Here is a 23,963-nt window from a genome sequence, read left to right as displayed (position 1 = left end):
TTTAAATACATTAATGTTTTGAAATATTATATTTACTATATAAATTTATTTATATTATATATACATTATATTCACATTATATTCAATTTTTATGCTAGACAAAATGTACTGAAATTTAAGGATATTAGATGGATTGCATGCAACTTAGAATGGTCTCTGTAGTGGCCTTGGATGTGTTACCGTGCAATCTTTATTTTATTCATACCATAGATGCATTTAGTGGTATAACAACTCCAATACAATGAGTATAGGTGCATAGGCATAGACAACTCCAAATTACTACTTACTAAAACACCTCCCAGTTTTGAAGAAAATGAGCAACTTTATAAGTATTCTGGAATTATGACTAGTAAGAAACACTTAACTATGCAAGACAAAACACAAACAAGATTATAATACTTGATATAATATAATCGCACTAAAATGCAATGTAGTTTGAGATTCTACATCGATTGTCATGAGGGCAGTAGGTCAAATCATGACCTTTTGAGTGATTTCCATATCAGCCCTGAGTCAAATCATGACAACAGTAACATACAACATGAAAGTGTTTCAGGTCTGTTGCAATCAACACGCCAGCCTATGTATCATTCTATTGCTAGCAACATGCTAGTAGCATGTAACATTAATTACTGAAAATACCTATCTACGGCTCATGTCAATATCAGCAAACCGTTTAGGTGGCTGTATATCAGGTCTAGGTCGAAGTTCTATTCGATTACCATTCTCTGTACCATTATCATGATGAACTGATGGCTCAGCGTCTTCACAGTCCATAAAACTGGTGTTGAGATATGAACTACATTGACCTGATTGTTTTAGAACACGTGACTCACCATCATTGTGACTCATGATATTGCTACTCGGCGAGTTACAATCATAAGATTTCAGTAACTGTCTACGAGTTCTGCAAAAACGACGACCTGTTACTGGATCTCTTACTATATAAGATCTCAGTGTGTTGGCTTTACCGATCACCACATGTTTCTGGTCAGATCATTCGCCATCTCTACGAATCCGAACTAGCACACCCGGAGCTAATTCATTCAGAGGTCTTGATAAAGCAGTGTGATCGTAAGCTTGTTTGGTTATTTACTTCATCTTACGATTTGTGTTTTGTACATCTTTGTCGTCTACCAAAACAACAGAATCACAGCATGGAACATTGGTTTGTACTTGACGACTTAGCATGATTTCTTTAGGGCTGTACCCAGTATTAGTTTTCGATTACCTGTACATCATTTAAGCCAGCATTGAGTTTTCAGGGTTTTCAGACCTAAGATTTTTCTTAGCAGTCTGCACTGCCCTCTCTGCAGAGCCATTTACTTGTGGGTAGTATGGGCTGCTCGTGGTATGAGTAATGTCATGCATCCTCAGAAAGTGTTTAAATTCGTCACTTGCATACTGTGTCCCACTGTCAGAAACTAGCTCAACCGGTAAACCCCAGCGGGCAAACATGCTCATCAGCTTCTGGATTACTATATGTGTCTGTATACTAGGCAAGCTAACTACCTCAATGTTCTTGCTATGCTGAACTTGCACAACCAGATAGTTCTTAGCTTCATGATAGAACAAATCAGTAGATATGCGATACCATTTAGAAGGTGGAGGGTCACTTATGATCATTGGCTCACGTCGGTTAGCACTAGCATGTTTATTGCAGTGATCACATAGTTTAGAGATAGTTTCTATATCCTTTGACATGCCTGGCCACCACACCAATTGACCAGCTCTTTCTCTACATCTACCAATACCCCAGTGCCTTTCATGAACAGATGACAGTATATCTTGTCTCATAGTCACAGGTACTACGATGTTACTACGTGTACCATGTACTATGTATCATGTACTATGAGTATCGTAAAGCAACACCCCTCAGCTGCTGAAAGTGACTCCCTTACAGAAAACAGCTTGTGCTGGTTGGGTTCTACATCTTTGATATGCTTTGGCCAGCCATGTGTAGTATACTGCAGCGCTCTAGCAATTACATCGGCAGCCTTAGATGCAATTCTAATCTTATATAGCCTACTCACAGAAGCCGGAAGATTGCCAACCTTAGAACTAGCATAAAATTCAATCTCTTCAGGCTATTTCATCTGCTGTAGCAATATCACTAAGACCCCAAGATAGTGCATCAGGCAAATACATCTTACTACCAGGTACATATACGGCAACTGGGTTATACCTCATTAACCTCATAAATCACCTTTGACATCTAACAGGTGCCTTGTTGATGTCATTCCCATTTATCAATGGAATCAATGGTTCATGATCTGTGTGTAACTTGAACTGTTGCAAATCCTGCACATACTGATCATACTTCTCACCCGCCCAAACCAAAGCAAGCAATTCTCTTTCAATATTAGAGTATCGCTTCTCTGCATCAGTCAGAGTTCTGGAAGCAAAAGACACACTCTTATCACCCTGTATCAATAAACCACCTAGTCTAACAGTAGATGCATCTGCTGCTACAACCACTGGTTTCTTTGGATCATAGTATTGCAAAGTTTGTGCATTCTTGATCTGCTGGGTAATCTTTATCATTGCACTCTGCTGAGCAGGACCCCAACACCACAATTTGTCTTTTTTCAACAGATCATTTGGCGGCGCTGTCGGAGTAGACAAGTTAGGCACAAAGCGCTTCAAGTAGTTTATTGCACCAAGTACCCTACGCAAACTTGTTACATCAGTAAGTCGGCTGAGACTTTCTATTGCTCTAACCTTGTCAGGATCTATGGATATACCTGACTCACTTGATATGTACCTGAGAAACTTTACTGATTGTCCCCTATATTTACATTTGCTTTTGTTCAACGCAAGACCAGATGAGGTTATTATACTCAACACCTGCTTTAGTGTAGCATCATGTTCTTTAATTGTTTTCCAAACATGGCTACATCGTCCTGATAGACAACCACCCCACTCACACCATGCAGCAGTGACTCCATTGCAACCACCCCACTCACACCAGCAGCGACTCCATTGCATGCTGAAACACCTCACTAGCACTTGTAATTTCAAATGGAAGCCGATTGAAGAAAAATCTACTTCTGTGGGCTATAAATGTAATCAACTTGCAATTTTTCATCCAAGCAGATCTGGTGATAACCAGATTTTGCGTCTAGTGTGGAAAAGCGAGTTGCGCCCCCAAACTTAGTTGCTAGCTCGTCGAAGCTTGGAATAAGGTAAAATTCATGTTTTACAGCTCTGTTTACTGTTTTTTCAACCGAAAAAATGTTTGAGCACCATTCTGTTGGCTTAGTTACTGCATGAATCACATTGTCCTCCAGCATGCAATCAATGGCTTGATCAACCCTAGACAACAAAGGAAAAGGAACTCGCCTAGACGTAGATACCGCCACAGGTTTTACATTCTCTATGGTCTGTATATGAGCCACAAATCCTTTTAGCATGCCTAGCTCTCCTACACGGGCTAATAAATGCATGTTGATTGCAGCAAACCTCGACAAAAGGTTGCTGTGACACTTAGCAACATACACTTTGAGACAGTAAAATTTGCTCTGTAGTACAGCATTGACATAACAAAATCCTAATACAACCATTGAACTATTAGCACTACACAACTGTATGTCAGGCGGTTTCAAGTCGGGTTTTACATTCAACAAACCATATGAGTTCTCGGTCATCGCTGTGACATCTGCTCTCGTGTCAATCTTGAATTGGATAAGTAGTAGGTACATCATCAAATTGGAGCTCTACATTCCAAGGCTGATTGTCATTCGTTTGTTGTAGATTCTCTTCAACTTTCACTGTGTCGCAGAAATAATAATAGTCTGTGGGACTGTTGTTGCTAGTAATAGTATGGGTTGCAACCTCGTTGCTGTTCCTATGTTGTTGTTGTCCTTGATTACCGTCATTAAGCTGGGTAAAACAACATGATGCCCAATATCCTTGTTGCATTTATGGGATCGTGAATCGTACGCAGGACACTTCCTTGGTGGATGACTTTTACCACAGCGTTTACACTTGTGATTAGTCGGGTCAGCTTTCTGTTGCTGTAAATGGCCCTTTCTGCCATGTTTACCTTTCCCACCAGTTTTCTATTCATCATTCTCAGCAGGTCTTTGTTGACTTATTGCTGACACTTTCTGCCTGCTCATTTCTGTCTTCACTTGTTCGGTTTGTTTGATCATCATTATAGCTTTATCTAATGTTAGATCAGCCTCTAGTTGTAGCTTTCGAGCTAGTTCTCTGTCCATTATCCCAACCACTATCCTATCTCGTATTTGTTTGTCCTTGTTATCGAATTCTGCATCAGCAGCAAGTCTATACAATTCCCTAATGCAATTCTTGCTCAATTACTGTAGAGTTTGTGACCTCAATTGAAATAGAGATCTTAGATGTATCAAATTCTTCTGTGGAGTAAAAGAACTTTACTTTAGCATAGCTTTTCTTATCTCCAGCTTCATTGAAGGTAAAGCTGCTGAATATCATTTTTGCGTCTCTCCCCTTTACGTACAAGAGCGTCGCCACTTGCACCTCACCATCTTCTTTATTTAGCTTAGAGGCAAGGCGGTGTAAATTAAAAGTGTTCACCCACTCTGTGAACTTACTGACATCAACCAAATCGAAATTAGGAGGATTTAACTTAGACATACTCGATTGCACCGGATTACTTATTACCAATCAGAATTTACAAAATGTTCGCGCTGCCGCCATGTGTTACCGTGCAATCTTTATTTTAATCAAACCATAGATGCATTTAATGGTATGACAACTCCAATACAATACAATGAGTATAATTACATAGGCATAGGCAACTCCAAATTACTACTTACTAAAACAGCCTGTTTTTCTCCATTTGGTTTGGATTACTACACGAAATACTAGAAAAATTTGCTGACTCGAAGAGGGTGGGGGGTGGGGATAATTTACTGGTTATTGATTATTGAGCATATGTCCTAGTAGTAGTTTTTCATGTTTTCATTGAATCATTTGTCAAGTATTATTCCGGTAAACAACTTTTAAGTAGGATACTGTTTAAACTGCAAGCACTTTGCAACACTTGTCAAATCTTCTTAATTTTATATTGTTAACAAATTTAGACCTACTTTACCTGCTATTTTTGTTACAACTCGAGTTCAACTGTGTTTGTAACATTTGGAAAGTAATATTGGGACAGACAGAATTGTGCGATTTTTAGTTAATCTAAGTAAGAATAATTCAAATGGGATAACACGTTGACTTGATTTTTTTGCTGCTCTTCATTTTTCTTTAAATCTGGAAACTTTTTGTCTATTCAAGCAAGCATGTTTCATTGTGTATGTAATCATATCATCAGCAAATGCTCAGTCTGCAGAAGGAAGACAACTCTTAATTTAACTGTAACTAGAACAAAAAGTCAGTTTTTGTACAACTTTTTCTACGAGTAGAACTTTCTCATCAATTTTAGCTAAAACCTTTAAGCTCGAGTATGTAGATTGTAGTATAGAGTATCTACATGTATATCTATAGAATATCTACATGTATATCTATAGAGTATTTATAAAGTATCTATATTGTTTCAGTGTCCTCTGTGCTAGCAATCACACTGCTCAAATGACCTCTTTACGAAAGTGCAAACCACCTATATGGTTAGCATACAGTTACACTCAAGTAGGACACAGAGTGACACAACATTGAATGCCGTGGAGGCTTGCTAACTACTGATTTAAAAAAAGTGATGGAACAAGAAGAGGAGACAGTGCATCTGCAAGGAAGGTGAGAATATCCTGTGAGAACATGCCCATTGTCCAAAATATTCCATTTTTCATCATTTAGAATTAGACAGTTGTTAAGCCTTAGCATGACTGCCACCATTTTCTCCTTTTACATTAGTCCGATTATCCTGGTCTATGGCCACCGGTGTATGCTTCAGGGACTCTACATGAAAGACTTGCTTCTCACACTTCCAATCATGCTTCAATACTATTGGTTCAAGTGACAGTCTAGTTTTGACTTGTTTTATTTATTCCCGAAGGAGTTGTCAGCTCTGTGGGACATTGAGTGCGTTAAGTTATTGCATAACGGAACCTATGTATTTTCAAATTACCAAAGTTTATTGGAAAACTGAATAACATTAAATTGAAGGACATCTTAGTTGAGATACAAAAAAATTGCTGCTGCGATTTTAGATGTTTCCTGATATCAGCTAGGATTTCCTCAAGTTTTTTTGTTTCGATAGCTTTGAAATTAGTTACCTGTCCTACCGCCGAAGTTGTTTGATAGAAATTTGTGGATGTGGTCTTTGAAGATAAAATATCTGCCAAAAGGTATGTTGAGTATAGCCTTTGTTCCATAAAAATAATAGATAACCTTATGATTGACTTTATTTGGCAAATAAAGTATTCAGATAATGCTCAAATCAAACTAGACTTTTTTTAACAGGTGCCATTCATTCGCTTGTATAATGCGCTTTAATAAAATAAGTTCATGATGCTTCTGATAGAATGATCTCTGTTAGCAGATTCATAGGAAGGTGGTCAATGATAGTTATCTGAATAATATATCTTTTGATAATAATAATATCTGATCCTATTATGATCTTATCTGATCTAATTATGTAATCTTTTTTGGTCTCAGAGGCAAATTTGGGAGTCATCTGTTGAGCTTTTTAATTCATCACTCCGTTGGTCTGTGCAAGCCTTTACTAATTTCGTCATTGTCTGGGCTTTCTCTTTTTAATTCATCACTCCGTTGGTCTGTGCAAGCCTTTACTAATTTCGTCATTGTCTGGGCTTTCTCTTTTTAATTCATCTCTCTGTCGGTCTGTGCAAGCCTTTACCAGTTTCGTCATAGTCTGGGCTTTCTCTTTTTAATTCATCTCTCCGTCGGTCTGTGCAAGCCTTTACCAATTTCGTCATAGTCTGGGCTTTCTTTTTTTAATTCATCTCTCCGTCGGTCTGTGCAAGCCTTTATCAATTTCGTCATAGTCTGGGCTTTCTCTTTTTAATTCATCTCTCCGTCGGTCTGTGCAAGCCTTTACCAATTTTGTCATAGCCTGGGCTTTCTCTTTTTAATTCATCTCTCCGTCGGTCTGTGCAAGCCTTTACCAATTTCGTCATAGTCTGGGCTTTCTCTTTTTTAGTTTTACTAGCATAGCTAGACTTCAGCTCTAACTTCACCTCTTTTCTCTATGATTGGCTCAAAAACTTTTTTAGCTGCTTTATCTTCCTCAACTATTTGCATGAGAAAATTATAATTTAAATTCATACTGCAATGCAATCCTAAAATAATCACACTTGAAATATGGCTTACCAACCTAAAAGTAAGAAGACACCAGTGTGTGTATATGAATATCTCTGCCCTCACCTTGTCAAATACAGTGTTTTTTTTGTATTTGTATATACAAAACTAGTGTACTCGGGTAAAGCCTATTGTAGGAAACTGGTGTACTTACTGATTACCTATAATAGAAAAACAAATTCAGTTTTGATTTACTGCTTAGTTCATATTAGCTAAGATTGGTTGGAGGTATACAAAAACCTTCACATAATTTGAAGGGGTGAAGCAAAGGAATAAAATATTTGTAATGTTATTGCTTTATTTTGCGTATTGATCCACGAGAAATTTCATACTCACTCACGCCAAAGTAGTCTAACTCAAAGCTGCCATCTTACTTATGGTTTATTTCGAGCAGAATCCGAAAGCATGAGTAGCTGTTTTGTTGGGTTTTACACATAGGATATACTGAATACTACCAAGGCAAACTCAGATGTGGCCTAGGAAAATTGTTATTGTAAAGGAGTTGTCGTATAATAGAAAGGACAATTTCTCATAATTGTAAATATCACGCGTTTGCTAAACATTCTAACAACTAAATTCGGTTTCGTTAGGTGGCCTTTTAAACCATAACTGTCACGTACAAATTTTAACGTATATACTAGATAAATCAGACACGCTGATTCCGATTTTGTACTCAAAATAAAGATTGGTCCACTAACCTTCAAAGTCATGACGGCTTTTTTAGTGTTTTAAAATCCGTCTCGAAAACAACACAATCGGCACAACAAGCTCCGCCCATAAATATGTGACGTAGCCTAGCTTTTTAGGAATGGAAGTTAGGGATGTTTAGTCTGATTTAGAATGATAGAGATGGTTGTCTTAAAATCCATTATTATCTAAATTCAGCCTGTAAAATAATCTCAGTCTTTTATGAAAGGTAGATAAACTATTTAAAATTGCTTATAGCGTGTTACCTGATGTTTAATAAGCTGAACGCTGAGAAAAATGAGCCCCCAAAAAAGGGCGATTTTATCATAAGCTAGCGTCGTTGTCGCGCTTTTTTGAGCTCATTTTTAAATATGCAATTTTAAATAGCTTATCTACCTTTCAGAAAATACTGAAAGTACTTTGAAGGCTGAATTTAGATAATAATGGGTTTTAAGACAACCATCTTTATCATTTTCAATCGGACTAAACATCCCTAACTTCCGTTCCTAAAAAGCTAACGAACATCACATATTTATGGGCGGAGCTTGTTGTGCCGATGGTGTTGTTTTCGAGGCCGATATTAAAACGCTGTAAAAACACCTTCATTACTCTGAAAGTTAGTGGACCAATCTTTATTTTGAGTACAAAATCGCAATCTGATTGCGTGTCAGTCACGCGATTATACCATATCGCGTGTCTGATTTACCTTGAAAATACGATCAAGGTTGTACGTGGCAGTTATGGTTTAAGTCTTACTCTCTCTGGCTGGTTCAAGATTGCATTTATACACCTGCTTTAATCCAAAAACTGGAAGGTTTTCTATACAGTTCATGAGTTGAACTTATTAGCTTATTGATGACCTTAGATAACTGCTTATAATTCTCTTGGTGTTGTGTCCCTCAGCGTGGTGTTGCATCTGTCAGCGTGGTGTTGCATCTGTCAGCGTGGTGTTGTGTCTCTCAGGGTGGTGTTGTGCCTGTCAACGTGGTGTTGTGTCTGTCAGCATGGTGTTGTGCCTGTCAACGTGGTTTTGTGTCTGTCAGCGTGGTGTTGTGTCTGTCAGCGTGGTGTTATGTCTGTCAGCGACGGCAGGTGGCCATAGGTGGTGTTGTTGACCGAGTCAATTAAATCAAGAGTGAATAAGTTACATTGGTGGAATATTTCTGTCACAAGCCCTTCCGGCACTTGTCACTCCTCACTCGGCGGCAGCACTCGGTTGCAGTGCACATATTTGTTGATGCAGTTGCTGACAGCGGCTACATGAATAGTTTTCCATTCGCTGCTCTTCGGGTATGTGTTGGCATAGCCATTCTGTTGGTTAAATACACAAAACTCCTCAATGCACTATTTGTGCTGGGTAATTGCGAGTGATTTCAATAGTGGCAGTGAGCCCGAATAGAGACGCCTGAGTGATTTTACATCCCGTTATTGTGAGTGCTTGTGGCAGGTCTGAGCGCAGGTAGCTAATGATCATTAGGCAGCGCTGACCGACTCCAGCCATCTCATTGATCATGGACAGCAACTGCTCTGCTCTGTTCTCCGGTAGAGCATGAGTATTGAGTGTTTCCCTATAGCTAAGGTAAGGTGAACAGCCTGGGAGGAAGCAGGTTGATGTAGCAATTGTCTGATCTTAGATAACATCGCCCTTCCTCTCAGCCTCGTAAGGTTGCTTAGAGTTGTAAGCCATAAAGTATATGGTATGGTTGTGACAGTGCGGGCGATCAAATGTTTTGTAAATATTGCTTGATGTGATGTGTGAGAGTTAACACTTCTGTCAGCTTCTTTTGGGCCAGTTCATTATCTTAGTAAATACCAATATTTCAGTAAATTGCCTTGTTTAGGAAGAGGCATTGTATTTTATATATATATATTTTTATTGGGTAGTTCATAAGAATTTCTATAGTAAAATTGTTTTATATATGATGCAACGAAAAATCAATGGATAAAAAGGTATTGTCATGTATATATATATATGGTGTATCGTTATGTCATCGTATTAATCATGAAGTTTTGGTATATCCGTAATTCCAAATTTCATTGTTGATTGATTGTGATTTTATTGAAAATAATTTTACTGTTGATTTTTATTAAAATTACTGAATTGATACTCAAACAATTACAATAGACAGCCGCTGGCCTGGTGTTTCCTAACTAAATCTTGCTCAATTATATAGCATCCACTAATCTATATTATGCCAAGTGGAGAGAACTCCTGGGAACAAAGCACCGGTTACGCTTCCACGATTACATGATGCGGTATAATTCAACAAGCAAACAGGAAACAATAGGCAATTCATTGCACTTCTGAAGAGTCCCCGAGTGTGTACGAAGATGAGTAATAATGTTATGCTAATTACTGTTGATGAGCCTAGTTTAAGGGCTGTCACCTCAGGCACCAAGACAATGCATCCCTGTCTCACATTCACAACATATCAATAATTCCTGAAATCGATTCGGTGTATGCATCTAATCCTAGTAGTAGTCGGTGTCAGTTTTGCCGAGGGAGTGAAAGCAGGCATGCTTGCCTAGCAGGGTAAGGGATATATCTACATATTGCGTTGATAAATCTATCCCAGTATCTACCTTTATCATCTTATTGTGTCGAGGAGTGTGTTGATTTTGACAATGATATTCTGAAAAGTAGGGAAAATGCATAAAAGCTATTGGGAGGCAGCACCCAAAGTAGACAAGATTGTCTCTATAGTCTATCGTAGATGATTCCCTCGGATTATCACAGAGACTCATTTTCATGAATTGTCAGGCCTCCTCGAACCTCAAATTATTACAGACTGTTAATAGATAGATGTGTTATCAGCTGCTATTTTTAACTCTCTCATAAAGTAGTTATAAACCTGTTGGTGTTAATTTATCTTCCATTTGTCACACCTTGACCAAATGCAAGATGACCACAGCCATCCGTATTGCAATTGTGATAAAAACTGTGCTAACATTGTTTAAAATCAAATAATTCAGTTTGATTTACAACCAGTCGCAAATAGTCGAGTCAGTAAATCGATACAGACCCACTGGTGACTGGAGCATTCCTGTTCCACCATGGTGCATATTACATACTATCACGATTGATTATTCCAGACCTGATTTTTGGAACATATGTACAGTATGTAGCTGCCTGCCCAGGGCACCGCTCTTTTAGGTCAAAGTTTAATTTTGGTCAGCCGTTCTCATGTTGAACTTTGTGTTCTAATTAGAGGCGAAACACCTGCTGGTGATTGGCGCTGTGTCTGATGGGCACTCTTTGAGGAAAAACATAAGTTTGTCTCACATTCTATCCTTCATCATTACAAATAGTTGGCTTAAATTTTTATAGAATTGCACCTGGTTCTGCAGGTGCAATGTACCGCGGCCAGACCTTTGGCAAGCTGTGGTGAGTAAAGTAAGCTATCCTGCTAGTTACCGTTGGTTTCTTGTTCACTTTCATCAGCCCCGGTCTCCTTCTACTTTTGCTCTTAGACTCAGTACGATGGGTTTTATCTATAAATCTTTATATGGTCTTCCAGAACAAGCTTCTATCCCTCTAGCAACAATTATATCTATTTCATCATGAGAATGAAGTCTCGTGAATACCGTGGCTTACAGCGTGGGTTATGATGAAGTCTCGTGAATACCGTGGCTTACAGCGGGGTTATGCACCCTTACGAGATGACTAGTGCCTCATAGAGATAGTTTTATTCTAATCTAGTAGCTGCTTTTCAGTATGAGACTGTTGCGACTAGGAATATATCTTGTTTATATCATATTTCGTTCTATTACATTGCATAGAATTGTATATCGTATGATAAGAACCTTGATAATGTTACTAACCTGGTAATACTTGATTAGCCAAGGAGAAGTAATTACACCTCTCATCCAATCCTATCGCTTCTTAATTAATTCTGATTGATTTGATAGTTCTTTCTCAGGTTTTGTGCCAAAAACTGATTAGGTGTGAATACTGGATTGCTTTAACGACAGGAAGCCGATTTCTATACTGAACACTTCTCTTGCCTAATTGTTGACCTCTGTTTCAGCTGTCTTGTAATTCCTAGCTCAATAACTCTGACACTACTTGAATGGTGTCCATTATTGGTCATCATTCACGACAGGAAACATAGGTATAGAAGACGCGTGAGACAGAGAAAATCTTTTGGCTTGGTTGTCAAATGTGAACCATGATAGCAAATGGTGAATTTACAAAGTTCATCTGTAGGAGACTATCGTACACCAGTGTGATGACGATACATGGTGTCTGTTGCAGCATGGACCCGGCTTTACTCCCAGATATTACCACGACATATGAACACATGCAGAAGTCGGATGGCACGCTCGGGTGTAAGTTTACCAAATGTACTCACTGGTCTAGTTACGGTTGCGCCTCTGTGACCAATGCTGTTAGACATCTCAATACGCAGTAGGCCTTCACTCATTTCATCAGCATTATGTTTGGGTTTTACATACATTGCTACAATTGATAGGTAGGTGCTGACCCCCTAGTGAGGGGTGAGTGGAGTGGTGGGTGTTCAAAACCTGTCTCACTCCTTTCAATTTTAATGGGCTCAGCAATAACAGGCGTGCTGCCCCTGTATTGCATAAGAGCTACTTACGCCTGATTGGGCCTCCACTGTCTGAATCCCTACAAATTCCTTTTTAATACAACCTTACAACCTTTATATTTTGTCATTTGATTGAGAGATTGATTGCTTTGGCTGGCTGACCCTATTGCTAGCTACAGTTATTATTAGAGCACTTGTTAGGCTCATGTCAGGCTTGGCACAGCCTGCTATGCGTATTACATAATGTCTGGTTGTAAAAACATTACTGGAAATTGATAAAATCATTCACTGTAACAAGAGTTCAACTAACCAAATGTTAGTAGTTTTATAATAGCATTATTTGAGATAAACTTGCCATCTTTACGCGGAACAGAATTCACGGATTTCTCCCTGAGAATCTAATTCGAAAGTTTTTATATGGTATGGGCCACTCATAAATTTTAAGTAATTTGACTGACTTGGTGGTTTAGAACTATCATAATTCTATGTCAGTTAATGGGCTGGCCTAAAATTTAAAAGTGGCTCTCACTATATAAGAAGGACAACATAGGGTATGACATAATGTTATGTCATATATACATAACATATCATTACGAATCGGTTCACCTTGGCTTGTTTGCTATTGCAATAAAGTAGTGCCATTATTTTAGCTCCCAGAAATCTGGTTTTATGATATTGACGATTAGAAATTGGCATATGGACGTTGACAATACAGCCTTACGGCCTAAAGAGCATGACACGCTTCGGGTCGCGCACAAAACTACGGCACTTCCATAGAAACACGTAAAACAAACTAAGGCATATATCACCTGCAACGCCTTACATTTGTAATATATCTATTATTTTTACACTAGTTGGAAATTTATTAGCGGCTCGCGGCTTTTAAGGTTTTCTTAATTAATAGCGCTGCTGTGTAACAATGTGTGTGTGTGTGTGTGAGGGCGGGCAGGCGTGTGTATTTATTTTCATCAACAGAAACAATACAGAAAAATAAACTGCATATTAGTAAATGCAGTTTATCAGAGAAACTGATGTCATGAGTTCATCATAGAATAGTAGATACACACTTGTCCTAGCCATAAAACATGTGTCAGAGAATAGTAGATACACACTTGTCCTAGCCATAAAACATGTGTCAGAGAATAGTAGATACACACTTGTCCTAGCCATAAAACATGTGTCAGAGAATAGTAGATACACACTTGTCCTAGCCATAAAACATGTGTCAGAGAATAGTAGATACACACTTGTCCTAGCCATAAAACATGTGTCAGAGAATAGTAGATACACACTTGTCCTAGCCATAAAACATGTGTCAGAGAATAGTAGATACACACTTGTCCTAGCCATCAAGCATGTGTCAGAGAATAGTAGATACACACTTGTCCTAGCCATCAAGCATGTGTCAGAGAATAGTAGATACACACTTGTCCTAGCCATAAAACATGTGTCAGAGAATAGTAGATACACACTTGTCCTAGCCATAAAACATGTGTCAGAGAATAGTAGATACACACTTGTCCTAGCCATCAAGCATGTGTCAGAGAATAGTAGATACACACTTGTCCTAGCCATAAAACATGTGTCAGAGAATAGTAGATACACACTTGTCCTAGCCATAAAACATGTGTCAGAGAATAGTAGATACACACTTGTCCTAGCCATAAAACATGTGTCAGAGAATAGTAGATACACACTTGTCCTAGCCATAAAACATGTGTCAGAGAATAGTAGATACACACTTGTCCTAGCCATAAAACATGTGTCAGAGAATAGTAGATACACACTTGTCCTAGCCATAAAACATGTGTCAGAGAATAGTAGATACACACTTGTCCTAGCCATAAAACATGTGTCAGAGAATAGTAGATACACACTTGTCCTAGCCATAAAACATGTGTCAGAGAATAGTAGATACACACTTGTCCTAGCCATAAAACATGTGTCAGAGAATAGTAGATACACACTTGTCCTAGCCATAAAACATGTGTCAGAGAATAGTAGATACACACTTGTCCTAGCCATAAAACATGTGCCAGAGAATAGTAGATACACACTTGTCCTAGCCATAAAACATGTGTCAGAGAATAGTAGATACACACTTGTCCTAGCCATAAAACATGTGTCAGAGAATAGTAGATACACACTTGTCCTAGCCATAAAACATGTGTCAGAGAATAGTAGATACACACTTGTCCTAGCCATAAAACATGTGTCAGAGAATAGTAGATACACACTTGTCCTAGCCATAAAACATGTGTCAGAGAATAGTAGATACACACTTGTCCTAGCCATAAAACATGTGCCAGAGAATAGTAGATACACACTTGTCCTAGCCATCAAGCATGTGTCAGAGAATAGTAGATACACACTTGTCCTAGCCATAAAACATGTGTCAGAGAATAGTAGATACACACTTGTCCTAGCCATAAAACATGTGCCAGAGAATAGTAGATACACACTTGTCCTAGCCATAAAACATGTGTCAGAGAATAGTAGATACACACTTGTCCTAGCCATAAAACATGTGTCAGAGAATAGTAGATACACACTTGTCCTAGCCATAAAACATGTGTCAGAGAATAGTAGATACACACTTGTCCTAGCCATAAAACATGTGTCAGAGAATAGTAGATACACACTTGTCCTAGCCATAAAACATGTGTCAGAGAATAGTAGATACACACTTGTCCTAGCCATCAAGCATGTGTCAGAGAATAGTAGATACACACTTGTCCTAGCCATAAAACATGTGTCAGAGAATAGTAGATACACACTTGTCCTAGCCATCAAGCATGTGTCAGAGAATAGTAGATACACACTTGTCCTAGCCATAAAACATGTGTCAGAGAATAGTAGATACACACTTGTCCTAGCCATCAAGCATGTGTCAGAGAATAGTAGATACACACTTGTCCTAGCCATAAAACATGTGTCAGAGAATAGTAGATACACACTTGTCCTAGCCATAAAACATGTGTCAGAGAATAGTAGATACACACTTGTCCTAGCCATAAAACATGTGTCAGAGAATAGTAGATACACACTTGTCCTAGCCATAAAAAATGTGTCAGAGAATAGTAGATACACACTTGTCCTAGCCATAAAACATGTGTCAGAGAATAGTAGATACACACTTGTCCTAGCCATCAAGCATGTGTCAGAGAATAGTAGATACACACTTGTCCTAGCCATAAAACATGTGTCAGAGAATAGTAGATACACACTTGTCCTAGCCATAAAACATGTGTCAGAGAATAGTAGATACACACTTGTCCTAGCCATAAAACATGTGTCAGAGAATAGTAGATACACACTTGTCCTAGCCATAAAACATGTGTCAGAGAATAGTGGATACACACTTGTCCTAGCCATAAAACATGTGTCAGAGAATAGTAGATACACACTTGTCCTAGCCATAAAACATGTGTCAGAGAATAGTAGATACACACTTGTCCTAGCCATAAAACATGTGTCAGAGAATAGTAGATACACACTTGTCCTAGCCATAAAACATGTGTCAGAGAATAGTAGATACACACTTGTCCTAGCCATAAAACATGTGCCAGAGAATAGTAGATACACACTTGTCCTAGCCATAAAACATGTGTCAGAGAATAGTAGATACACACTTGTCCTAGCCATAAAACATGTGTCAGAGAATAGTAGATACACACTTGTCCTAGCCATAAAACATGTGTCAGAGAATAGTAGATACACACTTGTCCTAGCCATAAAACATGTGTCAGAGAATAGTAGATACACACTTGTCCTAGCCATAAAACATGTGTCAGAGAATAGTAGATACACACTTGTCCTAGCCATAAAACATGTGCCAGAGAATAGTAGATACACACTTGTCCTAGCCATAAAACATGTGTCAGAGAATAGTAGATACACACTTGTCCTAGCCATAAAACATGTGTCAGAGAATAGTAGATACACACTTGTCCTAGCCATAAAACATGTGTCAGAGAATAGTAGATACACACTTGTCCTAGCCATAAAACATGTGTCAGAGAATAGTAGATACACACTTGTCCTAGCCATAAAACATGTGTCAGAGAATAGTAGATACACACTTGTCCTAGCCATAAAACATGTGTCAGAGAATAGTAGATACACACTTGTCCTAGCCATAAAACATGTGTCAGAGAATAGTAGATACACACTTGTCCTAGCCATAAAACATGTGTCAGAGAATAGTAGATACACACTTGTCCTAGCCATAAAGCATGTGTCAGAGAATAGTAGATACACACTTGTCCTAGCCATAAAACATGTGTCAGAGAATAGTAGATACACACTTGTCCTAGCCATAAAACATGTGTCAGAGAATAGTAGATACACACTTGTCCTAGCCATAAAACATGTGTCAGAGAATAGTAGATACACACTTGTCCTAGCCATAAAGCATGTGTCAGAGAATAGTAGATACACACTTGTCCTAGCCATAAAACATGTGTCAGAGAATAGTAGATACACACTTGTCCTAGCCATAAAACATGTGTCAGAGAATAGTAGATACACACTTGTCCTAGCCATAAAACATGTGTCAGAGAATAGTAGATACACACTTGTCCTAGCCATAAAGCATGTGTCAGAGAATAGTAGATACACACTTGTCCTAGCCATAAAACATGTGTCAGAGAATAGTAGATACACACTTGTCCTAGCCATCAAGCATGTGTCAGAGAATAGTAGATACACACTTGTCCTAGCCATAAAACATGTGTCAGAGAATAGTAGATACACACTTGTCCTAGCCATAAAGCATGTGTCAGAGAATAGTAGATACACACTTGTCCTAGCCATAAAACATGTGTCAGAGAATAGTAGATACACACTTGTCCTAGCCATAAAACATGTGTCAGAGAATAGTAGATACACACTTGTCCTAGCCATCAAGCATGTGTTTAAAAACTCAGCTTGTTGTAGTGGTGGAGAAGGCAAGCAGTGGTAGGATGTCTCCTATCAGAAAGAGGTCTGTCAAAGACGTTGAGCAGGTTGGTTTAGTTGGTTAGTTTTGAACTTGCTGATTCTAGACATTTCCTTGAATCTCACACGCTATACATGTATATACTATACATGTAATGTATATACATGTATAGTATATACATGTATAGTATATACATGTATAGTATATACATGTTTAGTATATATGTTTTATATTATATACTATACAGTATAGTATATACTATACATGTTTATATACATATATACACCAGGGCTGGCTCAGTTTAAGCCAGCCGAAAAAACCGGTTGTTATGGTTTTTTCGGTTTTTCATTATTTTTTGTGAAAAACATAATATTTTAAGCTCCTAGTGGTTCATGTGCGATAGAAATGCAATTATATGTAATTATCAACTGTGGAAGTTTATTTAGGACACAGTAGTTAAGTGATGGCAGAGCTCAAGTTGAAACTACATGAAATCCTAGTGAATTTAATTTTCAATTGCTTTTATCAAGTGATATAATGATCTCTTTAATGATGAAATGTAAAAACCATGTGAAATATACTAATCCAATCATCGTCTCTAATAATGAATGAATAATTTCTCAAGTCTGGCCAGTGAGAAAGGATTACTTATAATTAGAAATTAAAGCAATAAAATCCTTTTGGGCAAAAGCTTCAAGTTTGCAAACTAATATTTCATTTATTGGGCGCAAGCCAAAGTAGTTGGATTGTTAGAATTCAGTTTATCAAGTTTTTTGTGTTTTGAAAATTTAAAATTGTGTCTCAAATTTCCAACACGCCTCGCAAACAGGATCCTGTTTGGCAGTTTTTCACTCGAACTGCAAAAGGTAAAGGTTTTACGGCAAAATGTAATAGATGTGCTGTCGTAACGTGAGGTCACGCAGATAGGATTAAAGCTCACGTAGCAAAATGTCAAGCTGAAAACACCAGCTTAGACAGTGATGTTAGTATTCAGGGGATAGAAGTTGAGTCATCTGCCACTGCTCCAAACACAAGCAATGCATCTGCATTATGCTCTGCTCTACACTACCACGCAACTAATCACTTGGATTAAAATTCCTACTTATACATAGAGCTGTATGTAAAATATTCACTTTATGTCTTAAGATTTCTGCTCGGTATTTCATCAATCATGTTTGATTAAAGATTCATTCATTTTCATGTCTTCTCTCTTTTTCCCCATAACAACTCCCACAGTACCATCTTTAATAGATGATATCACATAGGTATGTTCAATGCTCAATCATGCAGCTATAGTAAGTGATGTTAATTAGACTTAAAATTCCAAAAATCTTAGTAAAATTATAAAAACCAGTTTAAACCATAAAAACCGGTTTATACGAAAAACCCTGGTTTTTTCATAAAAACCGTGGTTTTTTCTAACCCTGGCAAACACTCTCCCTTGATTGTAGCGTCCATGTTGTGTGTTCTTCTCATAGCAACTCCTTCAACTAGCCATGAATAAGTGTCTGGAAACAGCTTTGAAATGTTCATATCTTACAGCAAATAGAAAAGCTAGAGAAGGAGAATTTTGACCTCAAGTTGCGAATATACTTCCTCGAGCAGCAGAAGGGCATCAACAAGGATGACACGCTCAAGGTCAACATCGACCTTCGAGTGCAGCTTCAAAGCATCCATGAAGAGTTTCAAAGGAAACAAGACACTTGGGAGCAGATGATGTAAGACATAGTTCTACCTCCCGCTCACTTTCTAAGGCTATCACATTCACGTATATAGTCTGAGAAGGTTGTATATAACCAATATTCATCTATATTAATACCACCTTTATCATTGTCTGTCTGTGAGTCCGCATAAATGCTGTGTGTTTCCACATTTTTTGGCTGAATGTTTGGCTTCAAAGCTTCATCTAGTTCCTAAAAACCCTCCTATCTGATGGAAAATAAAAAAATCATCCGGCATCACATCAGCCTTACTGCTGGTAAATTTTCATCGCTCGTGTCAAGACCAAAATTAGTGTTAGCCACCTTTTACACACTCGTTGGTCTATTTGGGTCGTTCATCGCTACCAGTTTTCAATACAGCGGCTCTCGTTTCACATTATTTATGTTCAGGAGTCTATGTCTATGAGTCTATGTCTGGTACACAATGTATCGCAATACAGTGCACACCCGGGCTACAATGTCCCCGTTATGCGACTTTTTTCGCCGTGTAATGTTTTTTTGTCCTCGTCATTCGACATGTTTTTCGCCATACGATATTGACAAAGATTTTTTCAAAAATTAAAATTTGGCAGTCAGTACGCTGAATACCTCGACATAACGAAGATGCCGATAGGCTATTCACTGAAATCTCTCTCGCAATGCTGGAAAGAAAAACAATGCTCGCTCTCTCTCAGTTCAGTGTTGTTCATTATCAATTATAGTAAAAATGAATTTGAAACGGAAAGTGCTAAAATTTTAGCCTATGACGAAGTCAAAGTTTAGTAAAATATCTACTAAAATTTGGCTTGAAGTAGGGCCTATGTGTTTAGTAAGCTAAATTCCTTCAAACTAAATTCAACGCTCATATTACATGTATATGTCTGACTTAAAGGTAAGAACTCCCAACGGTACGTACTGCACATAGTACGTTGAAATGTTAAATTCTCTTGCAGATCATAACTACTGAATACACTAAGTTACTAAGGTTGACATAATGTTCGGTTACTAATTTTCAATGTATATAAATTTTGATGGTTTTCGCCATGAGGTGTTTCCATCAGATAAGGAATATGGGTTTCTATTCCACTCTATACGAGATTTTCGGCGTACGATGACAAAACCGGAACGAATTGAAGTCATATGACAAGAGTCCACTGTTATGTTGGGGTTGTCCTCTCGCCTATTATTCGTATACTGTGTGAATGCATTAAAGATGGCATCACCGGGGCAACACGGATGTGTTGGGAGTGATGAAAATATTGCAGGACTAATATTTTCTTAATATTTTATTTATTTTTGTTTTAACAGTTTGAAAGGCTCATAGATTCGCGTTTTGTCTTTTGTGTTTCGAACAAGCACTGACCATGTACTGTCACAGCACAAGACCCGCATGGTCAGCGTCCAACAATACATTACGATTTATCTAATGAACATCTTTGCTATTATTTTATTGACTCTATTGAACACACAGGTCTGGATATGAGAACCACATTCAGGAATTAGAGCAGCAGGTTCACAAGGATAGGTCCTCGCAGGTCACTATGGAGTTACACTCTCTTAAGGAAAAGCTCGCCGACTCCCAAAACAGGTGCCAGTTTTATGTCATTTATTCTTTTTCTTTGCCTATTTGGGTGACCTCTTTTCATTCGGGCACTTGATCAACAATACTAAAGATACAAAAAGAAACAAATGAGATTTCTACCAAATAATCACTCGAGTCATGGTTTGGCTGTCAGAGGTGCTGGTTTCTGAAAAAAATCAGGATATCTATAGCGTTTAATATGGGAAGCCTGCAGGCTCAAGTTGACCGAAGATTTTACATACAAATGGAGTTTAGAAGAGGAGTCATGAATACTAACCATCGGGTGTAAAATGCATCCAAGTTAGCTCTGCTAATTTGTAGATATATCTATGTAAACAGTCAAAACCCTTTCCTTGTTCATCTTTTCAACAGCAAGAAAAATGATATAGCTCGCTGATGGGACCAAAACACTTGTTGTGAATGAACCTTACCATTGTAACTTTACCTTTGTAATCTTACCATTGTAGCCTTACCATTGTAACCTTACCATTGTAACCTTACCATTGTAACCTTACCATTGTAACCTTACCATTGTAACCTTACCATTGTAACCTTACCAATGTAACCTTACCAATGTAACCTTTGGGAAGCAGCTAGTTGGTCTATTATGTTTTTCCCAAACCATATATGCAACGTGGAAGGCAAGTTGTAGAATAATCGCTCGCTTATATACTTGCCAGAACAGTTGACGAGTTTGTGTTCTCATTTACATGATTTTAAAATTTTATCAATCGCATTAATCAAGTTGTAGAATTAAAAAAACTGTCATATTAGCGTCATACAAGCATCCAAATAAGATGAGCACTGCTTGATAAGATGAGAACTATGGTGGCAGAATCAGTGTCAGCTGATAGCTGTCATTATCTCACCCTATCCGCCAGCTATACTCACCTGCTTCCAGTTTGTATCATGTCATGCCTAAGTAACACCATATACCCCCATCGCTAACACTCTCAACTACGCTCTACTTGCAGCTATCTCTGTTGTCAGTTTTGTGACCTGTTGCTAGCTGTCACTGCCGGTTATTGACAATGATAGTCAGTTTTCGTTTGTTATGGCCCGTCTGTCACCTGTTACTTCCTGTCACTGTGTCCCTATCTGTCTTAGTTTGCGTGACATGGAGCAGCTGCTCAATGACAAAGCTTTTGAGAGTGAAACACAGCTGCAGGCTGCTAATAGCGAGATTGAAAAGCTCAAAGAAAGACTCGCTGACAGAGAGAGGCAGCTCATGACCTCGCCCTCACAAGGTAGACTTTCATTCACTGCGTTTACCACCTAACTTTTGACATATACATTCATACCACGACATATGAGTGCACCAACATACGAGAAAATCGAGATCCGAGCAGAATTTCAATTAAATTACTGCCTCGTGGTAAAAGAAACTTTAGATACGAGCATATGAGCCAGTTTTTTGATGGCAATTAAATGGCCGCTTGTGAGAACAGCATCGGTCTTTCTCGGCGCATCAGTTTGATAAAGGTTTTAATAAGGTCGGCTAACAAGGTCAGTTCTTCATAGTATTGGAACAGATCAAGCTGTATTTAGTTACTTTATATAAAAACTAGCTGTGCTACCCGGCGTCGCCCGAATATTAAAAACCAGCTTATAAACAATGAGAAGTGATGAGAGTTGCCTGCCACTTGCTATTAGCCTAGCCGATTGACAATGGAAAATTTTAGTAAGCAAACTGATGACAATCACTTACTTACACAATCACCCTGGGTGGTATCAAAGCTGTTGGATATGTGCTACCATATAGTGAGTTATATCGACAAGGGAACAACTCAATCTCTATGGCCGATTGGGTAGGGCGGCGGACTGGCAAATGGTAGAGTCCGAGATCAAATCTTTTTTGGTACGGATTCTTTATTCCAGGATTTTAATAGCTATAGCCGGAATGCAGACAGACATACTTTGATAAATATATATCTAGATATTGCATCAACATACGGGAGCATATGAGCTCGGTCCCAGAACGCGTTAAGCTCGTATGCCAAGGTCTAACTGTATTCTATTGAGTTATTCATATGGAATTATCTCCTCTCTACTACGCTGCTTCTGCGGTAGCATTTCTATGAAAAACAAAAAGGCCACCCAAATTACTTTTTCTTTTTACAGATGTCTCCAAGAATGGTATGTCTCTTCTTTTTGGGCTCCCATGTTTCTGTCAGTCTTATTGGTTCATTGCTATATCGACACTCTATGTTTCTATCACAATGCTGCTTTGCTCTCTGGCACTACAACCTTCAACTAACTAAAAGAAATGCCAAAGTCATATGTAGTCGTCGCTAGACAACACTGTGTAGGTTGTTTTAAGTTAACTGACAACATTTTAAAACCACTTCCAAGTATTTATATCAATATATCAATATTAACATTATATTTCTTTCTATAGCAATTAGTTTGATATTAGAAAAATAAAAAATACTCACCATGCTCCAAACTGTGACAAGTTTTTTTTCTTCAAAAAACAGGTTTAAGATATACAGTTCAAAACACAGACTTATGATATACAATTCAAAAAACAGGCTTAAGATATACAGTTCAAAACACAGACTTATGATATACAATTCAAAACACAAACTCATGATATACAGTTCAAAACACAGACTTATGATATACGATTCAAAACACAGACTCATGATATACAATTCAAAACACAAACTCATGATATACAGTTCAAAACACAGACTTATGATATACGATTCAAAACACAGACTCATGATATACAATTCAAAACACAAACTCATGATATACAGTTCAAAACACAGACTTACGATATACAATTTCGATGCTGGTGATTAGCCAAAGCATGAATGCGACACAAACGCGCTTCTATTGGCCGCATTCTAATACATTTTTCTCCATCTAGTCGCTTGGGGTTTGCGGACTGAATTTCTGATGACTTAATGTCGATGGTCAGTGTTGCCATTCAATGGACCGCTAAAATGATGACATCCAGAAATTTTAGTTTTTGTTTAGTTTCTTCTAGAGTTCAATTCAGGTAAGTATGCACTGTATATTTAAGTAAGTATGCGCTATATATTTTTAATTTACACGAACAACTTATACAGATCAAAGTTTGAAACACAATTAAAAATATTTTAGTGAGTCCTGGATGTTGATTTTGGAGAACAAAAGTTTGTGCTGTTAATTTAGTAAATAAAGTTGAATTAAGAATAAATTGTAAAAAAAAAACAAAGTGGAGAAGAGTATGAAAGTTTCTGGGTATCAACATTTTGACCATAGACATTTGG

At 38.0% G+C, this 23,963-nt stretch overlaps 1 protein-coding gene across 1 annotated transcript in view; it reads left to right on the top strand.

The window, feature by feature from the left end:
- Positions 1–5,701: 5,701 nt before the first annotated feature.
- Positions 5,702–23,963, top strand: part of LOC137408122 (putative leucine-rich repeat-containing protein DDB_G0290503) — a 70,631-nt gene continuing 52,369 nt past the window's right edge. Inside the window, exons 1-6 of the mRNA XM_068094512.1 lie at positions 5,702–5,721; positions 12,188–12,261; positions 17,421–17,488; positions 18,964–19,139; positions 20,593–20,709; positions 21,811–21,950. Coding sequence (XP_067950613.1) covers positions 12,189–12,261; positions 17,421–17,488; positions 18,964–19,139; positions 20,593–20,709; positions 21,811–21,950 — 574 coding nt within the window. The 5' untranslated portion in view covers positions 5,702–5,721; position 12,188. The remainder of the gene's footprint in view (positions 5,722–12,187; positions 12,262–17,420; positions 17,489–18,963; positions 19,140–20,592; positions 20,710–21,810; positions 21,951–23,963) is intronic.

The sequence above is a fragment of the Watersipora subatra genome, chromosome 11, assembly GCF_963576615.1.
Source record: "Watersipora subatra chromosome 11, tzWatSuba1.1, whole genome shotgun sequence".
In the NCBI taxonomy this organism is placed as follows: domain Eukaryota; kingdom Metazoa; phylum Bryozoa; class Gymnolaemata; order Cheilostomatida; family Watersiporidae; genus Watersipora; species Watersipora subatra.
The sequence above is the reverse complement of the archived record's forward strand: the minus strand, read 5'-3'. Positions and strand labels throughout refer to the sequence as shown.